The sequence below is a fragment of the Petaurus breviceps genome, unplaced genomic scaffold (genome assembly GCF_028583685.1).
Source record: "Petaurus breviceps papuanus isolate PSGF00001 unplaced genomic scaffold, PetGlider_PUasm1.0 90779, whole genome shotgun sequence".
In the NCBI taxonomy this organism is placed as follows: Eukaryota; Metazoa; Chordata; class Mammalia; order Diprotodontia; family Petauridae; genus Petaurus; species Petaurus breviceps.
This window is the reverse complement of record NW_027187344.1, coordinates 10,504,750-10,532,359: the sequence shown is the minus strand read 5'-3', so window position 1 is coordinate 10,532,359 and position 27,610 is coordinate 10,504,750. Positions and strand designations below refer to the sequence as shown.

General features: G+C 37.4%; 1 protein-coding gene and 1 pseudogene across 13 annotated transcripts in view; both read left to right on the top strand.

Annotated features, from left to right (window-relative positions):
- Positions 1–27,610, top strand: part of SPTAN1 (spectrin alpha, non-erythrocytic 1) — a 61,039-nt gene that overhangs the window by 3,108 nt on the left and 30,321 nt on the right. For 12 of the 13 annotated variants that reach the window (XM_069069476.1, XM_069069475.1, XM_069069472.1 and 9 more), the window contains exons 2-21: positions 6,226–6,465; positions 9,097–9,222; positions 12,550–12,690; positions 13,048–13,194; positions 16,105–16,238; positions 16,424–16,568; positions 16,650–16,804; positions 17,691–17,826; positions 18,868–18,969; positions 20,055–20,192; positions 20,681–20,791; positions 21,813–21,890; positions 22,002–22,157; positions 22,323–22,527; positions 23,377–23,558; positions 23,972–24,215; positions 24,542–24,664; positions 25,355–25,572; positions 26,078–26,170; positions 26,777–26,911. In XM_069069476.1, coding sequence (XP_068925577.1) covers positions 6,229–6,465; positions 9,097–9,222; positions 12,550–12,690; positions 13,048–13,194; positions 16,105–16,238; positions 16,424–16,568; positions 16,650–16,804; positions 17,691–17,826; positions 18,868–18,969; positions 20,055–20,192; positions 20,681–20,791; positions 21,813–21,890; positions 22,002–22,157; positions 22,323–22,527; positions 23,377–23,558; positions 23,972–24,215; positions 24,542–24,664; positions 25,355–25,572; positions 26,078–26,170; positions 26,777–26,911 — 3,006 coding nt within the window. In that variant the 5' untranslated portion in view covers positions 6,226–6,228. The remainder of the gene's footprint in view (positions 1–6,225; positions 6,466–9,096; positions 9,223–12,549; positions 12,691–13,047; positions 13,195–16,104; positions 16,239–16,423; positions 16,569–16,649; positions 16,805–17,690; positions 17,827–18,867; positions 18,970–20,054; positions 20,193–20,680; positions 20,792–21,812; positions 21,891–22,001; positions 22,158–22,322; positions 22,528–23,376; positions 23,559–23,971; positions 24,216–24,541; positions 24,665–25,354; positions 25,573–26,077; positions 26,171–26,776; positions 26,912–27,610) is intronic. The other variant, XM_069069478.1, reaches the window with a different exon arrangement.
- Positions 26,414–26,512, top strand: LOC138147253 (U6 spliceosomal RNA; annotated as a pseudogene).

Here is a 27,610-nt window from a genome sequence, read left to right as displayed (position 1 = left end):
GCTTGGCTCTTAGGAACCAAGAGACAAAACAAGTTTTTGTTAATGTTTGGAAAATAATTTGAACCGCAATTCACTTAGTAAAAGTGACATTTTGGTTCTCGTCGTCATACGTTCACAACTTGGGTTTGTTTCCTGTCTCACTAGCTTTTATGTTTATTATAACCTTATCCCTAGAATGATAGGAATTTTTAATTTTTTCTTAAAAAAAAACAAAAATAGCTAATAACCATTTTATTTGAAACATTTCAGAGCATTTGTTGGATTGGAATAATTTTTTTTAAAATCTAAAAACAAGTAGAATTCATATAGACTCTCAAACCTGGAGGGATAATGGTGTGCAGTATAAAGAGCCTTTGATATGGAATCAGGGCTTGCATTTATATTTTTTTTCCTCTGCCACCTAACTAATGGTCTTGGGTTAGTCACTTAATCCTTCCAAATCTCAGTTTCCTCATTTGCAAAATGAGGGGGTTGGACTAGATCACCAAATCTATGATTCTGTGATCTTGTGATTATAGGCAATAAATCCAAGGTACAGGCCTTTTTTTAAAAATTGACCCTGTTTAATTCTTTAAATGGGGTTTTAAAAGTTGGCTACAATAAAGAACATTTTCCTGTTTGAACTACAATAAAGATAATATTGTGTTTAAGTACTTCTTATCTGAGTGTTATAGGATAAAAAAGGTAAGTGGTATGATATTTGAGAAACATTCAGGAATTAGGTTATCCATGCTTTTTGGATTTTGATGCAGTGCAGTCTGGATAATTGCTTTCTCAAAGCTAAGATCCTGCTGACTTCTAGTGATATCTAATTAACTGAAAAATGATGTAACATTTTATGGGTGCTAACTAGTAATCTATGGGTTTGACACTTTGTTGGGGAATGTTAACATGTAGGTAGTAACAAGCTACAATTTATTCTCCAAAGACAATTGTATTGTCTTTTCTAAACATCTGAGGTCTGACTAAGCAGAAAAGCAAAACTGTTGAATGATTGCACTGGCTCATTTCTTTGGCTAATGCAAAAGATTTTGCCCATGGAGCAGGTTACTTGTTCATCCTGTTAATGAGTAAAGACAGATTTATTCCTGAAAACCCCTCCCTAGCTACATTTTAGTTTTGTTTTAGTCAAGTAGATGAAATAGTATTCTTAACTCCCAGCAAAATAAATAAAATAAGAATATGATTGGAGTTTGCAACTCTTAAAAAAATCATTGCTCTTTCTGGAAGCCTGAAGTTATATATAGTGGTTGCTTTGAATGCCTTTCACATTTTTGTACCACTCATTTCTGAAAGGGTGGTTATCCAATATTTGCCTTTTGTAGAAACTTCTGACCATTTTTACTACAAATTTTTCCATTCACAAGCCCTAGAAAGAAACTTGTGATTGCTGGCTCACTGCAGACACCAAGTCTGCAGTGCCCCAAATCTGTGACCTTTGGATCAAATGTGTTGCTTAACAGTCTTTCCTACCTTACAAACATTCCTTAGTTCACACTAAGGATTTAACTTGTACAGTTTTATTTGCTTATTTAAACAAAAACATTTTTTTTAAAGTCTGCATCTAAGGCACTGATTCAGAAACTATAAATGCTAATTAATGTTGAAACGGTTCTTCAGCTAGAAATCTGGAAAATACAAGCATGTTCAGTTGATATGTTAAGCTTTAAGGTAGGTTTGAAAAATTGATGGGAATTTCCTAGGTATTAAAGTTCCACATCTTTGGACCCTTCTGTCCCTAGAATTTAAATAGTGCTGTAGAAATGCTGACAAAGTCTTAATTTTTATTTATCACTATTGGTGGCATGGTTGTAATTCCTCTTTAACCCCCTGAGATAAAGCTGCTTTCTTTGCTAAAAGATTGCTGACATCATGACTGTTGCATTGCAGCATTTATAAATAGCCCCCATTCAATGGCGTCATTATTTTTTAGCATCACTCTTCAAATGCCATCTGCAAAAAGGTGATTTGTTTTTGTTTTCCACTAATTTAAAGAGGATGTTTACAAACAAATTTTTTAAGATAAATATATTTTTATTATCAGACCAGCTTCACTTACATTGAATGTCCCCTCTTATTCAGTGTTTTTTTTAATCTGTTTACAAATTAATTTGTGAGATAAGTAGTTTGCTTTATATTTGTAATAGTCTAAAAAAATCGTCTCATTTGAGGATTTTTAGGAAGTTAGTGTTTATTTAAAGACATATCTTTAAGCTACTTGTTTTTAAAGTCCTCATGACCAGAATTTATGTAATTTATGTAGGGCCAATGTGCAACTTTGTCTCCAACTTGACCTTAACGGCCCACTGCATGTTGCTAGGAGAGATCCTAGTGCAAGTTCCTTAGAATTTTGCAGCTTTAGTTGTGGGAGAGATGAGGGTTGTATGTAAATGGAGTCCAAGAGTGCAGTGAATTATCTCATCTTGTGTGAGAGGTAACATCATAGGCTTTTGGCAATTCAGAAAATTCTTAATTTGGGGTTTTTTCTACTCACCTGCCTTTTAGGGGCTCTTCCAATGGGAATGGGGCAATGAGAATAGGTTGAAAATAGCTAAACTGGGGAGAGTTCATTTCAAGTTGGGGGCTTTTTGTAATTCTACAAATGAAAACACTGAATGCAGACCTCATTCTGCAGCAGGGATGACTTTCAGCCTCCAAGCTCCCTAGTGACTGCTGACTGCTGATTGCGTCTTGGCAGAACCCAGGCTTGCTGATGTCAGCTGATCTGCTGTGGGGGAAAGAACAGTCCATTATCACCCGACCAAAGTACTTGGTATACAATTGACTGGCTCTACTTCACTAGGGCTACAAAGAGGTCCTTTTAGGTTGGTAACTTCAGCCACAGGCCTCTGGATAGTCCAACCTCATTGGTAGATTGAGACCAGTGAGTTAGGGGGAGCCTGGAAAATCTTCTTCAAAAGACAAACATACCATAATGGTGGGTTGGTTTTTTTCCATCACAAAGGGATTTTTACTGATGATTTCTTGAAGGTTTCCATAGCAGCTGAAGGATTATGGAATAGGAATAGAGATTGTGATTTGAAGAGGCAGGGCTAAACAACACAATAATGATCCTTAGGTTTTAAGATGTTTTTGAGAAACTCCAGTGATTATAACATGCCTGTATTTGTGACATTTCTTGCCATGGAGGAGCTGGCAGGAACTGTTTTTTAAATTTTATTTATAGGAACAAAGGAGATAAATTGTTTTCCTCCTTTCTTGAGGGTTACTTAACTTATTTCTGCGTCTTATCTATTCACTAGGAGATGTATAGTATGAGAGATGATGTGTGGGATGGTCTAATGCAAGGATTCTCAAATGTTCACCCATGGTTTGATTTGCCCAGCCATTTCAAGCAATGTCTCAGTTCTTAACTGCAACATTCATTTTAATTAAAGTGTAGATAATGCCCTGTAACTTAGGGTGGAGGACACAGATACAATCAGTAGGAGTTTATTAACTTAAAAAAAAAAAAGGTTAGCAATCCTTTGTCAAAGGCAAAGCAATGGATCAGGATACTTGGCCTCAATTTCTAGCCTTACTGTTGACAACATGAAAGCATTGGATAGATTACTTTGCCTTTGTGTGCCTCAGTTTCTTGAGTTGTAAGAATGAAAACACTCTGCTTATCTTTTTTCCCCGGTAATGGTTTGAGGATTAATGAAGTCATATCTATAATGAATGAAGAACCAATAGAAAATACAGGGTGTGATGGTGGGGATGGTGCCGTCAGCAAGATACTTTTTTTTTTTTTATCCCATATTGTTTTCACCAAAATAAGCTTGGGCACTGGGACACCAAGAAAGAAATGTTTAAAAAGATACCTTTACATTGGAGAAGATTAAACTTATCTGGTGTGTGTGTTTTCACTGTAGCTAGCTTCTTTTTTCTTTTTAATTTTAAGGCTTTTGTTTTTATTTTTTAAAAGCAATACTCTTCAGAAGCCAGAAAAGAGAGTCCTATTTCTTTTTTTTTTATTTTTTCCTATTTCTTTTTTAGAAACAATTTTACTGTTTTCCTTCTGACACTATAAGGAGTTCTGTCTTAATCTTTATTTCCCTGTGGCATATCTCAGCTACAGTGAAAAGAGCAGCAAATTTTCTCAAAATGTTACACTATGGTAGATCAAAAATTACCTTGGGCTTAATTCAGTAAATGTGATTCAGACTTGCTAAATAGGTTGAGGCTCTTATGTTTCTCTAGTTAATGTTTCCTGGCAAGTCATGAGTACAGCTTGTATCTAGATGAAACACTGGTTTTTTTTCAGTTTGGAAAATGAAGTTGTGGATGGATTATTAAACCCTTGCCTCATCCTTTGCAAATAAACTTAAAATTCCTGCAATCCAAGTTAAGCTCAGGACTCAAGTAAAAAGCTCCTGCTTTCCCCTACAATAACCAGTCTTGTCTGGATGTTATGAGAAAGAGGCGTAGTCATAATGTGACCGATGTCACTTAATGTATTCCTATAAAATAATCTTAATGTACTTCAATTGGAAGTACGTTGACCATACTTAGACCTCTCCTCAATAGTGGTGGAATCTTACAGGAAATTCTCCCAGTCATACAATAGTTACATGTAGATTTGTGTGCCTTAAAAACAAAATGGTAGTCTAAGCTTCATTGTTCTACCTTTCAAAGTGACTTCTTCTCTCTATCCTTTCATCTCCATTTATTTAGTCCTAAAGCTAGACAGAGGTGCAAATTTCTCACAAGTGATGATATTCCCAAATAGTACAAGAAGATATACTTAAGATATACTTTGCTCAACTCTTTAACCATTTCCTGTGTAACAAATATTGTTGAGCCTTTTACAGATTTGGAGATATGTTACCCTTCTCTGTACCCATTTCACTCTTCTATTGTTATAGACAATCATCTAAGGGATGAGAGTGGCCCTTTTGATTGGTAAAAGTTTCTTGGGTTCCTCCTGTCTATGCCAATTCTAATTTGTCAAAACCTGAAGATCCTGTTACCTTTTTGACATTTAAATTTCTGTGAAGTTGCCCAGTCAACTACCATTTAGAGGTAGTTTGAAATTGGGTGCAACAGAAAGAACTCTGCCTTCTTGATTTGCTAGCTTTTGACAAGCTAATTTCCCCAGTAAATGAACTAAAGGGATATGAAATTAAAGCTAAACTTACTCTCTTTTTGAATTCTAAAAGGACAAGTAGGGACTAAGCAAGTCAAACCTAGAGATTATTACCTTAATTTATGCATGTAAGTTTTGCAACCACAGTTATTTAGTTGTGCTTTGTTTTAGATTTCTTCCCACTTTGTTCAGCTTCATTTAATCTGATGGTCACCTATCTAACTTCTTTGGTCTCAAGTCATGGTGTGATTGAGAGAAGCCAGCCAATAATGGTTGGTTTTCATATTTAACTTCATTGATATTAAGGATTGATCATTTTAGTCACTTATTATCTTCATTGAAAATCTAAATGAGGTTGAGAGAACCAGGAATAAAAGAGAAAATAACTGAGTTAAAAATTGGCAGGGAGTGGAAAAGTTTAATTTTCTCTACTTTCCCCACAAAGAAATGGAAAAAATAAATGAAAGAGCTTTTTGAATGAATTTGGCAGTAAGTCTTAGTTACTATAGATAGGACAGGACAGTCTTTTAATTCTCAAAAAAAAGCCTTTTAGATTTCTACATCAAAAACTGTAAGCTAACTTCTCCCATCTCTGTTCTCCATTTGAATTTCCCTCTGCTATATTGTTTAGTCATCTTGGGAATACATAGAGACATGTATAGTTTTTAGAAATTAAAAGGTAAGTAAGCAGTCCAAATCTTGAGCTTCATTGTTGGGCTGCTAGGAAGTAGCACCTCTTTCTTATCTCCACTCGTATGAACTGGTCTTCTGGAAAACTCTTTTCCTTTAAATATGTTGGAAATGGGGAGTCAATGTGGCAAGAGTGGGATAGAGATTTGGCAAGACCTGGGTTCAAGACTGACTTCTGATACATAACTGACTGGATGACCCTTGGCAAGGCACTTAACCTCTCAGGGCCCTGGGTGTCTTGTAGGGCTAAGTAACAAAGAAGGTATAGACCTACATTGGTATAGGAAATACCTTATGTCCCTCATTTTTCTCTCCTCCATTCCTAAACCCCTGGAAATCACAGAATTGGTCAAAGGCAGAAAAGAAAATGTTGGGAATGTTCATGCTGATTCTCTTCCGTTGATTCTGTTTAAGCACATTATAATTTGAAGCACTTTGCTTTTCAGAAAATGGACCCAAGTGGGGTCAAAGTGCTGGAAACAGCTGAAGACATCCAGGAAAGGAGACAGCAGGTTCTGGACCGCTACCACCGCTTTAAGGAGCTGTCAACCCTTAGACGTCAGAAGCTTGAGGATTCTTACCGATTCCAATTTTTCCAACGTGATGCTGAAGAGTTAGAAAAATGGATCCAGGAAAAGCTACAGATTGCATCAGATGAGAATTACAAGGACCCAACCAATTTGCAGGTAGGCTTCCGCCCTCTGAAACGCCTACCTAATTTCTTGAACTCTTAAGACTTATACTGGGGTGACTAGGTGGCACCATGAATAGACTGACGCCCCTGGAGTCAGGAGGACCTGAGTTGAAATTTGACCTCAGACACTTAACACTTAGTAGCTGTGTGACCTTGGGCAAGTCACTTAACCCCAATTGCCCTGCTTTCTCCCCTCAAAAAAAAAAAAAGACTTATAGCATAAGGCAAAAAAACTTAAAAAAAAAAACCCAATGATTCCAAGAGGAATTAGGCTATAAAAGAGGCCAGTTTTTGTTGAATATTGTCAGTGTAAGTTCATAACAAACATTTTGCCGTATTAATTTTGTATAATTTACTTTAAAATAATCAGAATACTAAATAGGTGACTGTGTGTGTGTATGTGTGTGTGTGTAGGTATGTAGGTGTAGGAAGGAAGAAGGGAATAAGCATTTATTTCGTGCCTGCTTTGTGTTAGGCACTTTGCTAAATAGATTTACAAATATTTCACTTGATCCTCACAACAGGCCTATGACATAGGAGCTGTTATTATCCTCATTTTATAGTTGAGGAAACTGAAGCAAATGGAGATTAAGTGACTTGCCTAGGGGGTCGTACAACTAGTAAGTGTCTGAAGGTAGATTTGAACTCAGGTCTTCCAGGCTCAGCTCTCTATCCATTGTATAACCTATTTAGTATTTGGAATATTTTAAAATAAGTTATAAAGAATTACTGTGGCAAAATATAATTACTATGAATTTATGTGAAACTAAGGTCTAATATTAGGGCTGATTCTAGAACTTTTTATTTAAAATCCTATAAGTAGGCAGACAATCTGTCTTGAATGTTCTGTAAGCATCTTCTTGGTGTCCTTCATTAATCTCTTATAATATTTTAAAACATTATGTTTATATTTTTGTTGTGGTTGCGAATTCAAAATGATGATAGACAAAAGGATATCATTGTGGAGAACTCTCAACAGGGGAGTTCCCTATGTTACTGCAGATCAAAACTCACTTGTGATTTACTATTTATAAATAAATGCTAGAGAAGTGCCTGAGGAAGAGAATGGTTACATGTCAGAGGTGATATTTGGACCCAGCTGCTAAGTCCAGCACTGTATCCACATTATATATCACTATTCCATACTACCTGTAGACAATTACTGTGGAGTAATTGTCTTATTATTATTGAATTTATTTATTGAATAATAAATATGTATTTATTATTCAATAAATACATATGTTTCATCAATAGCATATCAATAAAAATACTGTCTTTTCTATTCTGGAGAGATAATTTTTGTGGTTTCGTGTATGTGTTGTGTATAGTAGGTGGGGTTTTGAATCCTTTTGTCCTGCCCAAAGAATGCTGTGAATTAAAAATATTTACTTAGAACTACCTTAGATAGAATTTTGCTCCTAGAATTCTGAAGCTTCATCTGAGCTTAGTATTTTATGAAAATATTAATAATAGGTTTTTAAAAAGTTGAATCCATGCAGGATGATGTCCAAAAGCCTGTGAAGAGGGAAGATTTTGATGGTGTAAACCTGTACATGAAACAAAGTGATGGCATTATTAGAAATAACTAGCTGATTTATGTTCACTGTTCATCCTCCCCTCCTCCCCCCACATATGTGCTTAGCTCTTAATATGACTATAAAATTAGTAGATTTTGCACCTTCATCAAATCCTCTCTTGGAGGTGTGGTTGGCATTGATATTGGAGCTGCCAGAATCTTTCCGTTGGAAGCCTCCCAGCTCCAACATGAATGCAGTTACGGTACCTTAGTCTGAATGTAAGCCGGGGAGTTTCCCCAGTTATGGATCTGGCATCATAAAACCTTGTGGCCTATAATCACTTAATTGTTAAGGGAATGATGATAAAAATGATGAAGATTAAAGACAGCCATTATCAGTATGAATAAAAGAGCTTTTAGGGGCAAGGCGGATCTTGCTTGTGTAAGAAACTCCTGCCAGTGCAGATTTGCAACTGTTCTTAAAGGAAGGTTCCCTGGAGTAGTGGGTCATAGAGCCAGCCTTGAAGCAAGCTAACACATGCTGGCTAGCACATGTGACACAAAAAGGGTCACTTAACTTGTCAGTGCCTCAAGCAAAATATTCTCATAGAATTGAAAGACACTGAAAAAATGAGCAGAGTGTGTGTATTAGGTGGTTTTTTTGGTTGTTGTTTTGTGGGGGGAAAAGGCAAGGCAGTTGGGGTTAAGTGACTTGCCCAAAGTCACACAGCTAGTAAATGTGTCTAGTGTCTGAGGCCATATTTGAACTCAGGTCCTCCTGTCTCCAGGGCCAGTGCACTATTCACTGCGCCACCTAGCTGTCCCTATATATTAATTTTATTTTAATAATTCATTTTAAAAATACTTTAAGCATTGAATTTTCTGTTTTTGCATATATACATATTTTTTTCCTTTACCACACACTTCATTTTTCATAGAGCAAAATATATTTTGAAACATTGTGGTATTTGAGCCAAGTAATGGGGAAAAAGAGTGACAGTATTGGTAGTATGAGAGATATTAGACAAGGTGGGGAGATGGGGAGAGCCTCAGGAAGGAAGCTGTGTTGAGCTTGAGTGGTTGCCTCTTTACTTGTTTACTTAACAGGGGAAGCTTCAGAAACACCAGGCCTTTGAAGCTGAAGTGCAGGCCAATTCAGGTGCCATCGTGAAGCTGGATGAGACTGGCAACCTGATGATCTCAGAAGGGCATTTTGCATCTGAAACTATAAGAGTAAGTATAAGTACTTAGTGCAGTGACTTCTGGCTGGGAGTAGAAAGAATTTGATAAAAGCTGTGACTGCTTGGGGTACTTAAGAGTTTAGATTTCTCAAACATTATAAATATTATTTAAATCAGTATTATTGGAAGTAACCAAATCTTAACCAAATGCTATGGTCATTTTGAGAGGACTAATAAATAGTAATTGTGTATTCATTGCAGAAATTACTATCCTCTTTGGACAGCAATCTAGAAAGTAACTAGAATGAAATGCTAGAAACAGGATTGGACAAATTAAACTCTATTTTTTGGAGAGGCAGTTAGCAGCAGAGAGCCTGTAAGTGACAAGTTTACATGAGGATTGACATAGTGATAAACAGGATTAATCACTGCCACCTGAACAGAGGTCAGCCATCTTTGACCACTTGTTCATTTGGGCTTACCCTGGGGGTCGCTGTTGGCCTGGAAAAATCAAGTAGAAAAGAATTGACAACAAATGAACTGGTTCAGGTAGCCTCAAGTCTGAAGCAGGCTTGTTGTCCAGGCCTTTTGCAGCTCTCCCTAGTATGACTAGATTCATCATTTACACATGGAAGGGGGGGGGGGGGGGGGCCTATGGTAATAACTAGTCTTTGATGCTTTTGTTTTGCAAATTTCTAATGCCAGGAAGTTGGGGGAAATAATTTTCTGTAGGATAGACTTGTATGCTACTTTCTTCAGTGTGCTTTTTATTCACTTTTGCTTTTCAGGATAACCTTACTTTTATTGGAGGATTGACCAATGCTTTTCTATATTCTATAAAAGTTTTCCTCAGGACTTAGACTTTAGTAAATGCTCTTACTACCAAATGTGAAGTGGTATCTTCTATGCCCTAGCATATATAATGTTCTATATAGTTATAAGCCTTTGATAACTTTTTTGAAGTTAATTTTTTGTCAATTTTTCTTTTGATCTGCTGTAATAAGCAATCTTATGATGAATACATGCAACCATCATGATTGAAACCAGTCATTCATTACTTTTATTATTAATAGAAGAAATGCTAGCAACAAATTTACTTTTTCTTTATAAACTGCCTGTTTCTCTAATCCTCTAATAACCCTCTGAGAAATCATAGTACAATTCCTTTCAATTCAGCAAAAATTGGTGTTGGCCTATTCCCTCTTAGAGTAGTATACAGATGAGATAAGCAAAATCAGCCTTGTGCATCACCCCCCTGGTATAAATTGTTACCTCCTCAAACTGAGCTTCCTTTTATCATTGTCAGTAGTGTATTCCCATGTTACTAATAGAAAAAAATAAGAATAGCTCAGGCAGGTAAACTTCAGTAGCATCATTTAGAAAATCAGTTGTCAAAATCCAAACTTCTCTAAATCCAGATTTGTTAGTCACCTCCTGACAACACACTACTGACAAATCCTAAGTGGGTCATTAAAATACTTTTTTCTTCCAGTCCTCTCTCTTAACCTGTATTAATATACTATTACTTTCTTTTGTTTTTTGTTATTTTCAACCCATATTGTTTGGTAATGCCTATTAGTTTTCCTCTTTTTTTTTCACCTTTTTTTTAACCTCCGCTACTCCTTAGAAAAAGATTGCTGTCTATATCAAACTGCTATTGAGAAATCTATTTGATTCAAGACCAGAATTTTCCCTCTAGCCAGTCAACCTTCACTACGTTTCTCAAGTATTATGATAGTAGTGTTGGAGTCTTTGTTCAGGCTAGTAATCATTGATAACATACCCACCCACAATCTTATAATAATAGCCTTGTGAAACTGGTGTCTGACCTATAGAATTGAGAAGATCAGACTCATCAGGAAAGAAAAGACTGTTTTTGATTCAGTAATTTGTTTTATATTAGACTTTTAATCAATAACATGAAAATTAAATTTGCTGTGGATAAAGAGTTAATTTTGGAGTAAAGTTTTTTGCAAAACTTGTTTAATCTTTTGTGACATTTTAAATTTGGTCTGGCTCCTTCCCTAGTCTTTGCCTTAGTGTTCTCAGTTCTTCTGCTTCTCAGAAACCAGTAATTCCTTATTGAGCTTTTAACAAGCAAAATCTGCAAAATGTCGTCACTGACTTGGGGTTGGGTGGGTGAATGAAAACTGTTTTGTATGCTGTATTCTGGATAATCTGTCTATTACTGGTTCAGACTTTCACGCCATACCGGACTGCATGCCGTCCCATAGTCACAGCCACCCACATTGGGTCCCACATACGAGTAGGTAGAGTATTTACTGTGCCATATGTACTATCTATTTTTCCACTCCTTGGAGATGCCACTTTTTTCTTCCTTCCTTGACTTAAATTTGCAGTGTTAATGATCAGAGTTTTGCGTGAACGTTTTTTCTCCCCTATTCCTTTTTTCTTTCAAATTACATAGCCACAGTTGTCTCCTGAGAATCCTCCTATGTTGACTATCCATTAGCCTCAGTAACTTGACTTTCAAGTTACAGTTTTAATGGGAGTGGCATTGTCAACAGTGGGTGGAATTCATGCCTCTTTCTCTTTTGTGTTTAGTTTTTTGCTTTTCTTGGTGTTGCGGAGGAACTTCCAGCATCTTGGGTAGGAACAACTGTGTTAAGAAGAAATGTTTACCATAAATCTGAATATAGAGTTTTGACCTGCCTTTTTGCAAGCCAGCATAAGATTCTTAATTTGTCCAGGTCCAAATCAGTAAAACCCAATGATGCTGGGAAAGTTGCTTAGGATATATTTGTTTCTACTTTGGAAAAAGAGCATGTGACCTATGATTGTCATTTGTATGATGTCTGACTTGAGTCAGATTTGATGTGTGTGTTCCCCCAATAATCTCTTCAACAAAAGCTCCCAAACTTATTCTTCCAAGAATCCATTTTTGTCATTTGTTTAAATTTCAGAAACCCTTCCTTTTTAGTCTTAATGCTTGTTTCAGTTTCCCTTGAGTCCCATAATTTTTTTTTTACATCCATAGGTACTTATTCCCTTGACTGGGAATCCTTTCTGTTACATGATCTCCATTGACCCTTTAGCCTTCCCATTTTAGATCATCATCCATTCTATCAGAGAGAGTCTCTTGGCTTGGCACAACCAGTTTGAGAAGTACTACCTTAAAACAGACCAGACTTGAGTCATATCAAATTAGCTTTTAGTGCCCACTCATTTCTCATTGTCACCGCTCAATTTTTTTCCTGCTTCTATAATGCCCTTTCAACTTAATGGTTATCTAAAAGGAAGGTTTTGATGCCAAGCCTTATAAGGTTTCAGACGACTTGCAACTCTTGCAAAGGGTTGCTGCTCATTGCCAGCACCCTGAGGCTGCCTGTGTTCTGTAGGTCTGATTTTTGTTCCACAGGCTCGTTTGATGGAGCTACACCGCCAGTGGGAGCTACTCTTAGAGAAGATGCGGGAGAAGGGGGTAAAATTACTGCAGGCACAGAAGTTGGTGCAGTATTTACGAGAGTGTGAAGATGTGATGGACTGGATCACTGACAAGGTAGGTCTGGGGGGGCAAGACAGCCTGCTTTTCCCCCTCCCCCCTGCCAGATTCTGGGAGTATAAAGGAAAGCCCAGCAGTGGAGAATATCCGGCAAGATAAATAGGATTTTGTGATGGAGACAATGATTGGGATTGCCACACCTCTAGATCATAGGAGGTAACAACAAAAATGTGACTTACCTGACTTTTAGAAAGAAGTTAAACAATACTGAGGGCTTTTGTTCTGTTCTCAGGGGTTAGACACTCTGAATCTTCCTGTTATAAACATATGTATCCTCATATCTGGTTCTTCATAAAGAAGGGTATTTTTTGTGCATTAGTAGGTAACTCTGGTTCTGATTTGGTTACTGGACAGGAAGCAATTGTTACTTCAGAGGAGCTGGGTCAGGACCTGGAACATGTGGAAGTTTTACAGAAGAAATTTGAAGAATTTCAGACAGATATGGCTGCTCATGAGGAAAGAGTAAATGAAGTAAACCAGTTTGCTGCCAAACTCATCCAGGTAAACGGCAAAGGAATCATGTGTATTTATTCGAAAAGCAATAAAAATGGCAATTTGGATATTGTTTCTAATCTTTGAGTGGATCACATTTCCCAAAATAGAACTCCCTGACTGTGTTCAGTTCATCAGTTTGACAGATCCCTGCTATTTTATTGAAAATGTTTGCTTTGCTTAAGCAACCTATGCTGGTCACCTTGGGCAAAAAAAGCAGAGTCCAATTGAGCATTCTCACCTCCGCCCAGTTTGGGGTAAGGCTTAATCAAGCTTCATTTGAAGCTCTTCCCCAAAGCGTTTCTCAGGGGAGGGTGTGGTAGGGATAGCTTCCTTAGAAAGGATTGGCAAGCTTCCATCAAGCCTGATTGTTCTTTGCCTCCACTGTGATTAGAAGTCTTCCCAAGTCCCTGAGGTATTCTGGCTTAGGGAAGGCACTGTAATGAATAGGTTGTAGAAAAGGAGTCCTACACTGTTTTTATAGTGCAAAAACAGCCCTCCCATGTCTGTTTCCTTCTTCTAAAGAGCTCAAAGTATATTGTGTAACACACTCTGAACCTCAGAGAATAAAATTTTAGCTCACTTAACTAAAATGGAATAAATGTGGGTAAAGTTCTACATAAACTTGTATATTAATATGTATCTCTCAGGTATTATTAGTTTTTATAGACATTTATATTTTGGATAGTTGTATGTGGTATGTGGCATCAACCTCTTTAACCTTCTTTCCTCTACCATTGAGAATGAAAGAAAAATAGAACCCCTGTTGCAAGCACGTACAATCAAACAAAACAAATTCATGCATTGGCCATGTCCAAAAACATGTCTCATTCTCCATTGAGTCTTTCAGGAGGAGAAGGGGGATAGGATGTTTCCATCATTAATCGTCCAGAATTGTGGTTGGTTATGTTGATCAGAGGTCCTAATTCTTCATTAGTAGTTCATCATTTCCAAATTATTATCATTATACAAATTGTTCTCAGTTCTGTTGACTCTCAGTTCGTACAAGTCATCCCCATGTTTTTCTAAAACCATCCGCCTTCATCATTTCTTGGAGCACAATAGTATTCCATCAGATTTACAGGCCATAATTTGTTTTGCTATTCCTCAAGGGGCAATTTCAATTTTAAATGCTCTTTCCTGAAGATATATTTTTAGATTCCCTGCACCTTGTGTTGAATGAAATAATTTGGCTTTCGTTCTACCAGTGAAACCTGACCCTCCCATGTGGCACAAAATACTGTAAAAGATCTGCTATCTTGTTGTCCTCACTCCATTGCAGATGATCAGTGGTGTCCTGAAAGAAATGTATACCCTTAAGGAACTTTTGAAACTTTGAAGCCAAGAGCAGATTGATTGCTTTGGATATCTGAGTATGCAGGCCACACTTTTCCTTCATAGGACCACAAACAGTTCACAAGCACAGAACTTGAGAAGTCATGGCTGTTGAATTTGCAAATAAAAATGTTAAGTTTTTGAATGGAAGGAGTAAATTAGATAGCATTTATGAGTGTAGGTAAAGCCAATAAAAATTTTTTTTGTCTGATGAAAACTTTTATGAAGTCTTTTACTTGACTCTGTCTTCCCAAGCTCTTGTCCTATATTCTCCTTTTTGCAGCCAAAGTCCTAGACAAAATTCCACGGTTAACTCATTTCTCATGTCACTCCTCATCCTTTGTCATTCTGGCTTGTGACCTCATCACTTAGTTGAAAATGCTCTCTCCAAAGTTACAAATGTTATTGGCAAATCCAGTGTCCTCTTTTTAGTCCTTAGCATTCTTGGCCTCAGCAGCATTCTTGTTGGATATACTTTTCTCTCCTCCCTAGGTTTTCTTGACATTGCTTTCTCCTGTTTCTCCTACCACTTATTTGGCTGTACTCACTCAGTACTGCATCATTTCCAGTTTGCCTTGGTATGTCTGTGTGAAAGCTCTGTCCTAGATCCTCTTCTTTCTGTACTCCTTTGATCTCATCACCTCCTACACATTCACCTGGTCATCTCCATACAGGTGATTTCCAGATGTGTGTATATTCAACTGCAATCTCTCTGCAGTTCGAGCAACAACTGTCTGCTCTCTAAACGTCTCAAACTCAACATGTCTAAAATAGAACTAATTGTCTTTCTATCAAAACCTCTCTTCCTAGCTTCCTATTTCTGAAGGAGGTGCCAGCGTCCTTCTAGTCACTCAAGTCCCAATCTTAGCATCTTCCTCAAGCCTCCTCTTTCCCATAGCTTCCCATATCTAATCATCTTCCAAGTCTTGTTTCTGATAGCTCAGCATCTCTTCTATTTGTCTTGTTTTAGGTCAGACCTTTTTCACCTCTTATCCAGACATTTAGAATAGCCTTTGAATTTGTATCTCTCCTCTCCCTCTTCCATTCAGTTTCCTAATGGTCTGACCTAAATATGGGAAGAAACAATACAAACATGGATAAAGACAAAACAGCTATGAAGTAAAAAGGCCCAAGAGCCTCAACTAGCTCTTAGAGGCAATTTGTGCCTCTAAAGTAAAATCCTCTTCAATCTGGCTCCATGCTTATTACACATTACTATCACTGTGCACTCTGCATTCCATCCAAACTGTCCTGCTTCCTATCCTCCATTCAGAACACTCCACTACCCATCCCTATGCCCTGCACCTGGAACACATTCACTTCCCATTTCTCACTCTCCCAGAATCCCTAGTTCCTTTCAGCCCTTAGCTCCAGTGCCACACCTCTGATCCATCTAATCTGATCCCCCTTAGTAGCTAGTTTCTTCCCCTAATCCCATATATTTTTACTTCTTGTCTGTTTTGTCTTCATCCATGTTTGTATTGTTTCTTCCCAGTAGAATGTGACACCTTTGAGGTCAGAAATTTTTTAAAATTTTATCTTTGTATAGTAGTCACTTAGAAGTACTTGGCAAATTTCTTTTAGGAGCAACATCCTGAAGAAGACCTGATCAAGACCAAGCAGGATGAAGTAAATGCAGCCTGGCAGCGCCTGAAGGGCCTGGCCCTCCAAAGGCAGGGGAAGCTCTTTGGAGCAGCTGAAGTTCAGCGTTTTAACAGGTACAGACCCCAGAGAGCCTTCTGAGAGAGAAAGGTGGGTGTCTTATGACTAGTAACAAGCAGATGAGACACAGGCCTAGAAAAACTTGATATATGTGGAGATCTTACTGGTCTTACAGACATATTAAAGCTCCTGCTCTTTGGTGTGACAAATTCCTGTGAATAAACTGGTGTGTATCTTTTAGGGATGTCGATGAAACTATCAGCTGGATTAAGGAGAAGGAGCAATTAATGGCCTCTGATGATTTTGGCCGAGACTTGGCCAGCGTACAGGCTTTACTCCGGAAACATGAGGGACTAGAAAGAGATCTTGCCGCCCTAGAAGACAAGGTGGGTTTGATGGGAAACTGATTCATTCTTTCAAGTAAACAGTAGTCTAGAGAATGGTACTTAGAGTTCATGTGTTTGTAGGTCAAAGCTTTATGTGCTGAGGCAGACCGTCTGCAGCAATCCCACCCCCTGAGTGCTACTCAGATCCAGGTTAAGCGAGAGGAGCTAATTACAAATTGGGAGCAGATCCGCACACTGGCTGCTGAAAGACATGCACGCCTCAATGATTCTTATAGGTAGGGAAAAACATTTTTGCTCACTTCTATTTCTCCCTGTATCTTTCCCGTTCTCTCTTCACAAAAAGCCATCATAACAAATAATTCTCCTTAAAAGAGAAAGAGCAAAAAAAAATTCAGAGAAACCAATAAATAACATGGGGGAAAATCTGGGTGTGCAATGTTACATACCTGTGGACTCTGATCTCTGCAAAAGAGTAAGGGATATGTTGTATTCTTTTTATTCTGTGAGACTAAGCTTATTTATAATTGTGTAACATTCGTTTTTCTAGTTTTATGGCAATTCTTCAAGTTTAGGTAGTCATTTTGTATGTTGTATTCCTAGCTCTGCTTGCTTCACTTTACATCAGTTCATTTAAGTCTTTCCATACTTACATATTCAAAATTGCATTAATTATTTATTACTGCACAGTAATACTCCATTATATTCATGTGCCACAATTTGTTTATCCAGTTTCCATTTTTGTCAGTAACTTCCTTGAAGTGAATGGACATTTCAGTCATTCTCTTCATATAATTCCAGATTATTTTCCAGAATGTTTGGAGACCAGTTCACAGAGACCAGTAGTACATTAGTGTTTGTCTTTACACAGCCCTTTTAACACTGGCTATTCTCATCTTTTGTTACCTTTGCTGATTTGCTGGGAGTGTTGTAAAATTTAAGAATTGTTTTTATTTGCATCGAAATCATTTTTGAAATTATTATATTAAAACCATTTCTTTGCCTATCAGCCCCCTTTAATCCTTTATTACATTATAACATGGAATAGAGAGGTATCATTTGAGTTCAGGGATAGCCCTGCATTTTTTCAAGTTAGGACCTGAGAGTAGGATTTTCTATCTTTTGGATGAAGAAAGCTCATTGTTTCCTTCTAATTTTTCAAAGACTTCAGCGCTTCCTTGCAGACTTCCGAGATCTCACCAGTTGGGTGACTGAGATGAAGGCTCTCATAAATGCAGATGAACTTGCCAATGATGTAGCTGGGGCTGAAGCTCTGCTTGATAGGCACCAAGAGCACAAGGTAACCACACATAGGAGGTTTCTTTTTTAATTTCCAGTGATACAGTTTCAGATCTTATCAAGATCACTTCCTGATTAAGATGAGGTATCACAACCATGTTTATATTTAATTCCTAGAATACATAATCTCGATCTGTTTTGTTGCTAAGAGTTATCAGATGCTTTTAGTGGATTGCCAGTGCGCAGATCTATGTTATTATTAACCTTGGGTTAAACATCAAGAAGTTACTAGAACTTGTAAAGGACAAAAAATGAGTTCTAGAAGGGTTGACGAGATGATGTTTTGATTCCTACTGTAGTATATACTCCTGAAGGTGAAGGAGATTGTCAGAAATGATTCATTTTAAACTCCAAATTCTTCTGTTGATATGTATAAATCAAAAAAGCAGTGAAAAGAACACTGAACTTAGAGACAAAAGACCTGCGTTTGAATCCTGCCTTTAATACTTAGTCCCCTTTAGGATGTTGGGTAGCACTTAATATTTCTGGGCCTCCTCTGTGAAAATGAGGAGATTGGACTAGATTGCTTGTAAGGTCCTTTGTAACCCTTAATCTATGATCCTACATATTTTGCATATATTGGTGACATTTTCAAAGGTTTTATACTACTACATATACAGTCTGATCTTTTTATTCCATGCCTTTTGGGTGCTAAACTTGCACATTTTTGTTTCAGGGGGGGGAGGGGTTTGAACAAAAGCTTCCTGTGAATTCTGTTTTTCCCAACTTCTCTCCCTCTTAAGCTTTTTGGTAACCACCACCACCACCCTTTCTTTTTTTTCTTTGAAAAAATTCTTTGTTCAGAAAGGCTAATGAGATTCAGTAATCTGAGCTATTATTTCAGACTTGTAAAAATCGTCACCGGCTTTTGCTATTGATTATTTGGAAACCCGTCATAATATTTGGTTTAGTTTCTAATTCCATGTGATATTCTGACTTATACTCCAAAAGACCATTGGAAATAAAGAAGTGGAGCTTTTATTTATTTTCAACTTTTGCAAAGTGCAGAGTTTGAGTTATATGCTTTTTTCCCTTCCCATAGGGTGAAATTGATGCTCATGAAGATAGTTTTAAATCTGCTGATGAATCAGGACAGGTTCTTCTTGCTGCTGGTCATTATGCTTCTGATGAAGTGAGAGAAAAGGTAAATAAGATTGTGGAGGATAGAAAATTTTCTGAATCAGAGAACTGGCTATTATTCCTGTTTTCTAGCCTATTAAAGCAATTATTTTGGAGTGGCCAGGTAGCACAGCAAATAAGAGCACTGGCCCCAGTGTCGGGATGACCTGGGATCGAATCCAGGCTCAGATACTTAGCACTACACCCAGAAATAACTGGCTGTGTAACCTTGAGCAAGTTACTTAACCCCAATTGCTTTTTAAAAAAAAAAAAAAGGCAATTATTTTCTTTTAAATCCCTTCTCCCAAAAAAAAATCTAACTATAGATCTATGTCTATAGATATACCTTTATACATATCAGGTTTATATCCAGTCTTTATATCTCATTAGTATATGAGAAAATCTTAGGAGCATATAAAGTTTTTCTAAAAATAAGTTTATTACCTGTATAATCTGTTCTTCCTACTGGCCCCCTCTCCCACCCCCACCCCCAAAAAAAGGAAAAAGAAAACCCTTATCATAAACATGCATATTCCATCAAAATATTTCATTGGCCAAACCCAAAATGTATTAACTTTTTTTGTATTTTAAGTTTTGAGCATAAAAAAAGGAGTGACCAAAATTATTGGGGCATTGCCATAAATTAATAGAAGATACATATCATTTAGTAATGGGTAAGAAGCTAAAACTTTTAAGTTGATGTTTACCTTGTAGATTAAAACCTTTTATTCATTATGTTTTCATTCTTTAAGTAGATGTTATTTAAACAGTTTTCCATTAGATAAACTTAACACTAATGTAGCATTGAATTAACCCCAGAATAAAAATACAGGAATAGGACTTTGCTTTTTTCATTAGCATAAGCACTGATATTTTGGTCCTGTTGGTTACTTAATATTTATATAGGTTTTTTTGTGTGTGTTTCTTATTTTTCTTAGTCCATCACCATAAAAAGTGAGGGTTTTGCAGGTGAGAAAACTAGGCTCTGGAAAGGTCAGCAGTCTTGTAATAGAATTCACAGGCTCTAAATTTGTCACTTAGTTGTGTTACCATCTAATTATTATAGCTAAAGTAATGATAATCTCTGTGTTTGTCTTCTCTCACTTTTAGCTGACCATCCTTTCTGATGAAAGAGCTGCCCTGCTGGAACTTTGGGAACTTCGAAGGCAGCAGTATGAACAGTGCATGGATCTGCAGCTCTTTTACAGAGACACTGAACAAGTAGACAATTGGATGAGCAAACAAGAGGTAGAATTTGAGTTAGAATCTATTATTAAAAAATAGGAAATTTTGGTGCTCGCTTAGGTTAAGAAAAATCTTGTTTTTCTCCTTTCTGAGTGAATCTTGTACCAGAGGAGATAAGGTCTGACTCCACAAGTAGAAGTACTGAGTCAGTGTTCTTAAATGTACTAGCACTTCTCCCTCAGCCCAGCAGTGCATCCTGTCTTTACAAGAAACTTCATGTGTATAGTCTTTTAAAATTATTATTCATTTTATTGCAGGTAACAATCACTGGGAAATGTATATATCCAACAGAAAAATAGAAAACAACAGCCTGAAGAGTTTAGGACTGAGTTGATTTTCTCCTTTATTATATCTGAAAGTTTCTTCAGGTTTTCTTTGGAGCCTGACATACATAGACTCTTCTCATTTTCTCTCTCTGCCTAAAGTAGTTTATGCTGTTTAATTTTCAGAAGTGAAAGCATCATCCCAAACCTTCTGTTTCCTTTCCAAAGGCATTTCTGCTAAATGAAGACCTGGGAGATTCTCTGGACAGTGTGGAAGCTCTTCTCAAGAAGCATGAAGACTTTGAGAAATCCCTCAGTGCTCAGGAAGAAAAAATCACAGTAAGATATTTTACTTAGCTCTAGTCCCTTTATAATGATCCCAAGAATAATCTGCAAGCTTTCTCATTTTCTAAGGAATTCCTTCACAAAGTAGTTGTGTAAAAGGTGCTTTGTTGTTTTCCGTTCATAACCAAAATCTTTTCAAAACGTCTGAACCAGGGATCCTCAGTAACGTGAGGAGTCAGGTGACACAAGGCCAGCTTGGGATATTTGACTCCTGATTTGGAATTGACCTTTTACTTAAAGATAGGCAGGTAGACATTGGCTTATTGTTTGGAATTGACCTTTTACTTAAAGATAGGCAGGTAGACAAGTCTCATAACCTTGTTTGACTTATGTGGAATCAAGGTTTTACTACTCTGCCACTTCCCGCTGAACTGAGAGAGAGGTCAAGAACTTCTAAAAACTGGCATCAAACTTGGGGCCAGCAAAACTCTATAGTGCAACCACAGATGGACTAAAATATAATTGGGAAATTTTAATCAAAAGAAATAAAAAACAATACAGCATAGATAATGTTAATTTGAGGTTTTCTAAGTCAATATATGACCCACACAGGGTTCTGTTTCTTTTTAAGTTTGACACCACTGCTCTAAAATATCTGATGAGAAAATCAGCCAGAGGCTCAAAACCAAGAGAATAAGTCTGCACAAGCATAACCTTGGCATAGGATATGATAATAGTTCACATTTCTATGGCACTAAAAGGTTTGCAGAGTGCTTTACCAATATTATCTCATTTGATCTACACAATAATCCTGGTGCTCTTATTATATACATTTTACAGATGAGGGAACTGAAACTTACAGAGATGGTCCTTTGGTCCTTTACGCAGGATTATATAGCAAGTAAATAGCTGAAGCAGGCTTTAAATCCAAGTCTTTGTGATTCCAACTCCAGCACACTATTTATTGTACAGTGGAGTGTAATCTAGTCCTATGAATCTCTGCAGTACTTAATGCAAAGTGGGCCCAACTTGAGAAAAACAATATCCTTACCAAAGAATGATTCTTTCTTTCTAGGCCCTGGATGAGTTTGCAACCAAGCTAATCCAAAATAACCATTATGCAATGGAAGACGTGGCTACACGTAGAGATGCAGTAAGTTTCCACGTCCTTTGTAATGAAGAAACAACCATCTGACTAAGAGATAGAAAGAAGGTCTACTGGGAGCCAAGAACAAGGCCTTCACAAATAATCCTTGTCTTTCAGTTATTGAGCCGACGCAATGCCCTTCACGAACGGGCTATGTACCGCCGGGCACAGCTGGCTGATTCATTCCACCTACAGCAGTTTTTCAGAGATTCTGATGAACTCAAGAGTTGGGTGAATGAGAAGATGAAAACTGCAACAGATGAAGCTTATAAGGTAATTATGTCAAGAAATGAGATTTTTTTTTTAAGAAGGAATATAGGTGCCTTTTAATTTAAGACTGTTGACTGTAAGTCAGACACTTATTAGTGTGAAAGTGTATTGAATGAATTTCCCATTAAAATTCCAAGTAGAAATCTTTCTCTGCCATTTGCCCCCCAGGATCCATCCAATTTGCAGGGTAAAGTTCAGAAACATCAGGCTTTTGAGGCTGAGCTCTCAGCTAATCAGAGTCGAATTGATGCCTTGGAGAAAGCTGGACAAAAGCTGATTGATGTTAATCATTATGCCAAGGATGAGGTGGCAACTCGTATGAATGAGGTAATCAGTTTGTGGAAGAAACTGCTGGAAGCCACAGAACTGAAGGGTAAGAAATATTTCATTCCAGTATTTGTGGGTTCTTCAGAATAAGAATCCTTAGGTAGTTGAGCTCTCCTGGCTTAAGACATTGCATACAAAGTCAGATTTTTTCCAAATATTTTTCCAAATAGTCTGTTTTGAGCAAAATATTTATACTGGGGAAAGTTATACCTAAGGAAGAGTAGATTTGAAGATAATTTTAGTATTGGGCTTAATAATTCCGTGAGATAATTATTGGGACAGATTCAGATGCCGGGCTTATTTAGTAAACATAGTTGAACATAATAGATGAGATAGATGTTGTTTCTTACCATTTGGATAAAGATTAGAGAAAATGGTTAATAAACTTTTTCCTTGTTGAGAAGGGAATGATGTAAACAATTTCAGTTATCTGATAGAGATAGATATCCATAGCTGAAAATAAAAATGAACACTCAGTGTCAAGCATTCAGTTATATTTCATATGATTTTTTTCTCATGGAGCTCAGAATCCTTCTTTAAAAATACCTGATTCACCTTCCCATCACTTAAAAGATAAGGACAAAAAAAGGGAGGGGCCTAAGTGGCGCAGTGAATAGAGCACGGGCTCTGGAGTCAGGAGGACCCGAGTTCAAATCCAGCCTCAGACACTTAACACTTACTAGCCATGTGATCTTGGGCAAGTCGCTTAACCCCAATTACATGAAAAGTTAGTAACATTTTGTCTCACTGAGTCACAGAAAAATAATATGAAATAGTTTTCTGATCCCAGTTTTTATACTAGCATCACATGGCCTCTTTAGAGCAAGTATTTACATAAAAAGTGACGATCACTGTTAGCATATAGAAATTCTCTCTGACCTTTCTCTCTGAATAGGAATAAAACTTCGTGAAGCTAACCAGCAACAGCAGTTTAACCGTAATGTGGAAGATATTGAATTGTGGCTTTATGAAGTAGAAGGTCATTTAGCCTCTGATGATTATGGGAAGGATCTTACTAATGTCCAGAACCTTCAGAAGAAGCATGCCCTGCTAGAGGCAGATGTTGCAGCCCACCAGGTAAAGAGTCTGTTCCTTTGGGATATTGGGCATTTTCAGCACCATAATTTGGGAAGGTAGAAAAAATGCTCCCACACTAGAATCTCTGATCATGAGATACTAAGAAATTCAAAGGGTAGAGTCCATTTAATTTATGAAATGTTTACTAAGCCACTGTTATGGTCAAGGGTTACATAGCTATTGGGACTACTAAGGCAAAGGGAATAGTTCCTGCCTTCAAGAAACTAACATCTTTTTAGATATTGCAGTGATGAGACTTAATAAATTTATCAAAATCTGGCATTGGTTTCTGGTTAACTCAGACATAAAGCAGTTGTGTAGGCTCAAAATGCCCAAAGTGATGATAGAAAGTAAACAATGGAGACCATCTCAATCATCAGTTTTATCTCTTCCTCTCTTTTGCCTCATCCCAGGATCGAATTGATGGCATCACCATCCAGGCCCGGCAGTTTCAGGATGCTGGTCACTTTGATGCTGACAACATCAAGAAGAAACAAGAGGCCCTTGTAGCTCGATATGAATCTCTGAAAGATCCTATGGTTGCCCGAAAGCAGAAGCTAGCTGACTCCCTGCGCTTACAGCAGCTCTTCCGAGATGTTGAGGATGAAGAAACATGGATCCGGGAAAAAGAGCCCATTGCTGCTTCCACTAATAGAGGTCAGACCAGTTCCATAATATGTAAAGCATGTCTAATGAGGTAATGCTCAATTATAATTGAGTTCTAATACTCAAGATGATCTGTGTAAATTATTTTCATTGAAATCTTAAAGCGCTGTGTAAATGTCAGTTGTTGCTTTTTCATGGTGTTGTATCTTTAAATGCATGGGTCAAGGTTTACTTAAATTTCACCTGTGATTATGGCTCCTTTTCACTTAGTAGTCATTTGATGTTTAAATTGAATATTGTGATTCTTAGGGAAACAGTTCAGCCTTGACTTTGTTTTATTTAATGACTTGGATGAAGGAATTGATTTGTTTTTTCAGGCAAGGATCTGATTGGAGTCCAGAACCTCCTAAAGAAGCACCAGGCCCTTCAAGCTGAGATTGCTGGTCATGAACCCCGTATCAAAGCTGTCACACAGAAAGGAAATGCCATGGTAGAGGAAGGTGAGCTTGACAGATTATAATCATTTTTGGAATTCATAAGCGATGTTATCTTTCACTTTTAAATCATTGATGCAGTTTGTTTTGGCACGTTGGAAACTTTCTGACAAACAATGCCCTCCTCCCTCCCCAACAAAAAAAGTTTCTTTATTGTTAGTAGAACTTAAGAATCTGTCCTTAAAACGGTGTAGTCCTAACATTGGCCATTGTATTTGACCAGGTTTTTGTTAACACCGATGGTTGACTTTTTTTCCCCACATTGTTTAAATATGGTGTATATTGTTCAGCTGTGATTTCTTCACTCTTATCGCTACAGACCTTGTCATATTTCTCTGAATTCTTTATGTCTGTCATGCTCAAGGGCAGATGGTGTTCTGTTTGTTATGGGTTCTCTCTGTTCGTCAGTTTGGAGTGATCTTGGCAGAACTCTATGTACTGCCTTCAAGTTGGGATATGGCCCAAATGCCCTAGTTTTATGGTCATGGAAATGAAGTTCCAAGTCCTGATTGAACTTCATCTCACCTAGATCTTGGAATTCCAACGTTGTTTCTGTGTTCTTTACAGCAGGCAGAGTAATTATTGTTCAGCATAATGCACTGATAACTGCTCTAGGGAAGTTTTTTGTTCATTCTCTCCTTTATTGATGCCCTTTTCTTTTCTCTCTCCCTCCTACCTCCCACATCCATACCTCAGGCCATTTTGCAGCTGAGGATGTGAAGGCCAAGCTAAATGAATTGAATCAGAAGTGGGAGTCTCTAAAAGCAAAGGCTTCCCAGCGTCGGCAGGATTTAGAAGATTCCCTACAGGCTCAGCAGTACTTTGCTGACGCCAATGAAGCTGAATCTTGGATGCGAGAGAAAGAACCTATTGTGGGCAGTACAGACTATGGGAAGGATGAGGACTCTGCTGAGGTAAGACCTTCTCAGAAAGTGGGGAAAGTTGAGCAGTCTAAGGCATCTGACAGACTGACATGAGCCATGGGGTTAGAAAAGCCAGTTACAGAAAACGTGAGGATGGCTGTCCTTTGTTTCCCTGCAGTGAGACTCAGTGTACACTGTACCTTATTTGTATGTCCTTCCACAGCAGATGATGGGGGTCACAAAACTGCAGCAGCCTTAAGGCTGCTGTTAACTTCTTTCAGGTATTTTAATTAGGTGATAAGTATTTCATGGTAGGAGATAGAATTTTGACTTTCATATTATCAATTTGAATTTGTCAACAGTCATTTGAATGGATATAAAGAATAAGGTTAGGTGATACTTAATGTGATACATGAACTTCACTTTGCACAATGCTAAATAGCCAGTGTTTTTTTTCTCACTTTGTAAAATAAGAAGCGATTCAGTAAAGCTTGAGGTAGAGTGTGCTGATAGACTTCCCATATCAGGTTTTTGATATGTTTAATTTTGGTTTTAGGCTCTTCTGAAGAAACATGAAGCTTTGATGTCTGATCTGAGTGCCTATGGCAGCAGCATACAGGCTTTGCGGGAGCAAGCTCAGTCATGCCGGGTAAAGTCAGCTGATTTAACAGATTTGTTATTTTCTCTTCATTTGATATGCCTCTAGATACTATTAATGAGTATTTCAAAAACAAACAGAATATGTACCTGGTACATAGTAGGCACTTAATAAATGTTTATTGACTGACAAGCAGAATGAATACAGCCTGAGCTCTTTGAATCTCTTCTGGAGGAAGAGGTATGAAGTTTAATATAGTATAAGAGTGTTACCGTTAAACAGTGTAAAATCTTAATGGTTCATTTCAGCATCACATAAACTAAAATTGGAATGATACAGAGATTGATTGGCATGTCAAGGATGATGCCCAATTGTGAAACATTCCATATTTTTTGAGATACATTGGCTAGGCTCATTTTGCTTTTTGTTATTGCCGCAATAAATTAAAATCATCATTTGCAAAATAAAGTGTGTGTGTATGTGTCTGTGTATATTTGAGTCTTAAAATTTCCATGTATCTGGAGTAGAGACTTTAAATGAATAAAAGCTATAATGGGAATAGTGTTAAGTTGATATTCTCTTTCATTTAGCATGTAGATGATAATGTGTAAGAGAGTTAATTTTTAATTACTAAATGTAATTTCCTCTGCATTTCAGCAACAAGTTGCTCCCACCGATGATGAAACTGGGAAGGAGCTAGTGTTGGCCCTCTATGACTATCAGGAAAAGAGTCCTCGAGAGGTCACTATGAAAAAGGGAGATATCCTCACGCTGCTCAACAGCACAAACAAGGTAAGGTACATTAAAGGATGGTGATCTTTTTTATTTTTTAATCATCACTGCAGTAGTTTCTGAAGTTTTCACATGTGTACCTACCTCCCTGAGCCTTGACCTCCTGTATTTGCCCTAGTAGCTGAAAATAAGTCTCAGGGCCAATTTAGAATAATAAAGTCTTAGCTTTGGAAGAGAACTTGGAAGTTTAGTTCAGTTTCTCGATCAGTGGAGAAAATCTGCCCTCTGATGACCTGGGGAGATTGTTATCTAGCTTCTGCTTGAATACCTCTATTGATGGAGCCTTTTTTCATTTTTTTGGACCACTTTGGTTAGAAAATTCTTAAATTGTGTTGAAAGTGACCTCTCTTTAATTTCTCTGATTGGTCTAGGTGGGCTTATGGAGGGCTACTTACTCTTCTTGACCCTGCAGATATTTGAAGACAGCTCTAATTCTTCGCCTTGGTCATGTTTTTCTTGGATTAGTAACATCACCAGTACCCCCACATACATACATATATACCCCATTCTCTTAACCAGTTCTCATATGATGGAGTTTCCAGACCTGATCTGCATCCTGGACACAGAAGAGAGTGTATTTGTTAATTTCTCTTTTTTCTTTTTTAGAGGGCAGTTGGGGTTAAGTGACTTGCCCAAGGTCACACAGCTAGTGTGTGTGTGTGTGTGTGTGTGTGTGTGTGTGTGTGTGTGTGTGTGTGT